Below are 5,204 nucleotides of genomic sequence, written 5' to 3'. Positions count from 1 at the left end.
CCTAGCGCCCGCCTCTCCTCCGCGGCCCTCCTTTCCCCCCTCCTCTTATTCCCCCCCCCCCCACCACATCGGTCTCTCCCTCTCTCTCACTCAGACTCTCGAGCGCCGGCCCCAGGATGACAATCATATCCCAGGCGCGACGATCTCTTCCAACTTTCCTCCCCTGCTAAGTCGGGGAGGCGGAGCGGCGGTTCCGACACAAGCGGGTCCTGATGGCCGGTCCGCTGTTCCGAAGCACAAAGGGAACGAGGCAGCGGACCGCGCGGCAGCGAACGCTTTTTCTACGCCACAGTAAATCGCGGAGTTAGCGGGTTTCTTGTTCGCGAGGAGGCTGGGCTCCAAAGCGGATCGCCGTCCACCCTCCCCTGGCTTCTCCCCCTAGTTAAAGGACCAACGAGAGAGCTGGAGACCAGGAATGAAGGCCCCTGAATGAAGGGAGAGCCGGATGGATGCCAGCGTTCAGGGCGCTGGGAGGCCGGGGTGACTGTCCTTCTCCGCCAGCAGCAGCAGGTGGGCGAGAGACAGGCCTTGGACATCTGCACGTCTCCGGTTCAGCCTCCCTTCCACCAACTCCCCGCCAGACGGCGAGGGAGGAGACACGGGACCCAGTACTACGGGGGGGGGGGCCTTTTCTCTAGAGAGGTTGTGGGCAAGAGCTGCCAGACGGCGGAGAAGCAGCTACACCGGAGGACTCCATTACGCCCTCTCCCGCAATGGCTCGCTGCCCCTTTCTTGGGGCTTTGCATCACCGGCAGCTCTCCCCGCCAGGCCGGCGGTGACTGCGGTGGAGAGTGCGGGTCCTCTTCCCGTTCGCACGCACTCTCGCTCGCACCCGCCCACGCTCCACCGCTAGCTGTCGGCGGAGGAGTAACCAACCCAACCACTGTTTGTTCAGCGAGGCGCTGGCAAGGCAAACACAACTGAGTCACAGGCCGAGCCCTTGCCCACGAAGGCCACACAGAATACAAAACAGACCTTTTGCCTGTCTCTACACCCAGCGCCGCCGCAAGCCACAGAAGCACTCGAACTCTGGGACAGACAGGGGCGCTGGTGAACCAGGACAGGGGCTGGCACAGTGTTGAGCACTCCAGTAGACCAGGGACTTTGTCGCTTTTTAATGCAGTCACACGGAAGCCGAAGTATGCCTAGACACAAAGTTTGTCTCAATGACTGTGACAGTCGAGATACACTTTTATTTCCTAAGTTCTAGCAGGGTCTGGCACACAAGCCCGCTCTCCACACCCGCACTCTGCAGCGCGACTTCACGCACGCGCGCAGACTCCTCCCCATCAGTTCTCCCAGGCTCCGCCCCTCAGGCGGATATTCTCCTACAACTTCTGAAATCGCCCGGCCCCATCCCTCCCTGCCTTCACCTCTAATTGGACGCTGGCCTCTATAGGCTCCGCCCCTCAGCGACGTGAGCCCGCTTCCCTCAGAGTCTAGGCGCCGAGGGGGCGGGGCGGGGCGGGGCGTCGTAGCCCTATTGTCATGGAGACGGGAAGCCGGCGGTGGCTGTGGAGGGCACAGCCCAGCTAAGGTGGCAGCGAACCGGCCGCGACTGAGGCGAGGCCGAGCAGCCCCGAGCGCGCGGAGCCGACCGCTGGCGGCCTCTCAGGCAGCCAAGGGGGCAATGTCCTCCGGGGCTCGGGCTAGGCCGGGGTGATCGCGGGGAGTGCCCAGGAGCGTCCCCGCCCTGCTCGCGTCGCTCCCGCTCTGGCGGCCCTTCAGCTCCACAGCGCCCGCCCCCGGCTCCGCCCGCCGCCGCTGCCGCCGCAGCCCCTCGCGCTAACGGTCGGTAGCGGCCCGCGCGCGCCGCCCGCCGGGGGCTCGCGCCAGCCACGAGGGAGCGTCCGCGGCTCACGCTCCCGCGCCGCGGAGGAGAGGTGAGCCTCGCGTCCACCCTGCCACCACGTACCCTCCGCGTCTCGGCCGGGCTTCCTGCCTCTCGAGCCGCGTCCACGTCCGCCCGTGGACGGGATGGACGCGGTGGTGCCCTGCGCCCCTCCGGGCTCTCGGTAGGCATGGGCCGGTGAACGTTGGGCGGGATTCTCGTGGTGTGACGGTCCCCCCAGCGGGCGGGCGTGGGCGTGGTCCCCTCCATCCACGCGCGGCAGCTTCACCCTCTCGGCTCTGGTCCAGGATGCTGATCTCGGAAATGGAGCCCTGGAGGTTTGTGCCACCGAGAATCTGAGTCTGTCAACACAGACATCCTCATTACATCATCCTGCCACTCTGGGCAACCCCCCTACCCCCCCCCCCAAAACACACACACACACACACCATATTTACAACTCCTTCCCGCGCCTCCACCCCCCGGTTTTCTAATACTGTCTTCTTTTTGGTGTCAAAGACTTGGAGAGAATCCTGAAAGATATTGAAGCATTTAGAATTTATGGTTCTGTTGCTGTGGTTGTCACCTCCGCTCTGCGTCAAATTTGAGACTCATTTCTTAAGGATGTCTCTATTTTCTGCTTTATTTGCACATTGATAGCTCTGCTGCTCGGCTGGCCACCGCCGCCCGGCGTCTGAGATAGACTCGTGTTAATATGCGAGAGGGAAGAGCTGATTATTAGCAGGCAGGCGGGTGGCATCTGGCGTGTTTTCTCCGTTTTCATGTGAAAGCTTTCCGTTTTTGCTGGTAAACCCGAGGTTTTAACTTTTAGCCTTGGATGCGTTCCTTTCTCTCCCCTCCCTCTTTTTCCCCCTTTATTCATCAGCTTTCCAGTTTGGGACCTGCTTACTTTTAGCAGTAGTTTAACTCATCTCCTGTCACTGAAGCTTTCAACCCCCCCCCCCCCCCCCCCCCCCCGCCGGCAGGCAGGAACTAACTCCCTCTGGTTCCAGGTTACTAAGACGACTCTTTCTTTTCCGCTTACAAGTGCATTTGTATCTTTCTGAACATTTGCACTTAGGTTAGGGCTAGGCATGCCTTGATCTTAATGAAAGACTTTAAAACATTCTAATTTTAAAACTTCCTAAGGGTTTATTGGTTTGTCATGTCTGCACGGATCCTGTTACGCATTACTCTTAAAATTTAGAGCTTTAAAATAACAACACAATTGTATTGCTAAGACATGGTGTGGAGCTTGCTCTTAGAGTTTTGGCTGTACAGTTGTCATTGTTTAAATCAAGTGCAAAAGAGGTTATTCCTGTTTATTTAGCGTAATAACTTTTTACAGTAAAAACTTTAAAGACTTATAAAAGTAGATCTGCTGTATTTTAAAGATCTCATCATTCTTGTGGGAGAGACACAACACTGAGGCTAGGAAAGGCAACAGATTGCTTCTGTCATATCGCTTTGCTGTTTTGGAGTGTACTTAAAGGATTATGATTGATAAGGCTGTCTTGCCAGAGAATGTTGACACAGGTGTGCATCGTTATCTTAATTAAGATCCTGAGAAAATGTTGTCTATAAAATGGTGACATAAGAAAGGCGGCATATTTTTGTACAGTTTTGCTTCTGGAGAATTTAATTGCACTAGAAATCTGTCTTTGAGTTCCAGATTTTGTGAGCACTTTGGCAGTAGAAGTTTGAGAGAAATGATAGTTCAATGTAAGTGTTCTGGCATGTATTGATACTACTTGTGGCTTTTTTGGCAATGCCTCTGTCTGCTTTCTTTGTGCTCCATCTTTGTGGAATAATGGTTTCTGATTTAGAAAGGAAAGCATGAATAACCTAGTATGTTATTAAGCAAACGTTTATTAGTATTCAGAAAAAAATATGTAGAGGAAGACATGTTTAATGTGCAGAAACAGGAATGTAATGAAAAAGTAAATATATAAGAAATTTATGTCCCTTCATTTTTTTAAAAAAGTCTCTTAGGATGTCTTCATGATCTAAAACATTTTCTTTTTTCTTCTCAAGTACTTAGCTACATTGTTTATGGAATGCCTTGTTTTATTTCCAGACACAGAAGAAAACTGTTTTATTTCTTCCAAAATGTGTTTCTGTAAATTCGAATTGATGAGCAAGTGAAGACAGTGCATTTAGACTCTGATTAGTTTAAGGATCTGAATCATAACCTAGATGACCACTAAAATAATATTACCGTCCTTTACTTCAGATCTCTGAATGCCAAAACAATAGCAAGACGTATGCTGTTGATTATATTACCCCTTGGCTTACCCAGCACCTAATACCCTTCAACATAAGTATTGCATTAAGATTTCCCCCCCTCTCTTTGTAGCTCATGATTTCCTGGAAGCTGGCTGTCCATCAGTGTGTATGTAAGATGTGTGAGTGTTTTTCTTTAATATTAAAACTCATTGTAGAAAAAGGAAATGAAAGTGGAGGAGGCCATAGGCATTATGATAGGAGAGGCCAGGTATGGAGTCACAGCTTACTCGTGACTCCAGGAATAATTAGCTGCCTGGCATTATATGGGAAACTAAAATCAAAGAATGATTTATTTAGACTTGTTTGCTGAAACGAAAACAGGAGCATTACTTTTGAGATAATTGCTTTAGTTATCCCCCAACTCCCCCATCAAAATTTTTTTTTCTGGCAGCCAGTATCAGCATCCCAGTGTTATTATCCATCTATTATTTTCAAGTATGATATGCTATGTTAAAAGAGATGAAACTGGAATATGAGCTAATTACCTGTCATCTGGTCTAATAAATAATACCAAGTAATAATTAATGTATTAATATGTAATTATATATTTTTACAGTATAGAAATCTTGGGGAAATTTTCAGTGTTTTTCAGTTGATAATGTGCAAGTAAATGAGATCATGTGATCCTGAGTGAATTAAACATGTTTTTTAAAACAGATTATGAAAACAGTATCGTATTTTGGAATAACGTTTTCACTCTGAGATAGCAGAGCTTGTTTTGTGTGGTAGTACCTCAATATCTTTACATATTTCCCTTCAGTGTCTACATTGTGTTGACTCCTGTAGTTTTAACATCTTTTTGGTATAAATGTTAGCTGTTTTTATAGAGAATAATTGTCCTTAATAGAATAGCAGCTGATACAACTCTGAAAAGATGTAAAACCTTGGAATTATTATTATTTTTGTTTGGTAATGACTCTGGTTTGCTTTCATAGCACTATGGAGTGTAGTACTCATGACTTAACTTCTGCATAAATGCGTAGTATTTTTATAGCTGAAGTATACCTAAGTACCAATTTAGCGTGGTAAATTAACTTAGATGCTTCAAAATTGAAAACCAGTATATACAAATGTAGTTAAAATTTAA

The 5,204-nt window shown here is 49.4% G+C and overlaps 1 protein-coding gene across 1 annotated transcript; it reads right to left on the bottom strand.

The window, feature by feature from the left end:
* Positions 1 to 1,486: 1,486 nt before the first annotated feature.
* LOC122692723 (translation initiation factor IF-2-like) lies at positions 1,487 to 2,375 on the bottom strand. The gene is made up of 2 exons (XM_043900566.1): positions 2,281 to 2,375; positions 1,487 to 2,193 (listed from the first exon to the last, which is right to left on the bottom strand). The coding sequence occupies exon 2, from the start codon at positions 2,099 to 2,101 to the stop codon at positions 1,487 to 1,489; it is 615 nt and encodes a 204-aa protein (XP_043756501.1). The 5' UTR covers positions 2,102 to 2,193; positions 2,281 to 2,375.
* Between the last annotated feature and the right edge of the window lie 2,829 nt (positions 2,376 to 5,204).

This window comes from Cervus elaphus, chromosome 4 (assembly GCF_910594005.1).
Source record: "Cervus elaphus chromosome 4, mCerEla1.1, whole genome shotgun sequence".
Classification (NCBI taxonomy): Eukaryota; Metazoa; Chordata; class Mammalia; order Artiodactyla; family Cervidae; genus Cervus; species Cervus elaphus.
The sequence above is the reverse complement of the archived record's forward strand: the minus strand, read 5'-3'. Positions and strand labels throughout refer to the sequence as shown.

Bases quoted from the DNA above. Each gene is read 5' to 3' on its own strand.
- LOC122692723 (XM_043900566.1), bottom strand. From the start codon at position 2,101: ATGGAGGGGACCACGCCCACGCCCGCCCGCTGGGGGGACCGTCACACC.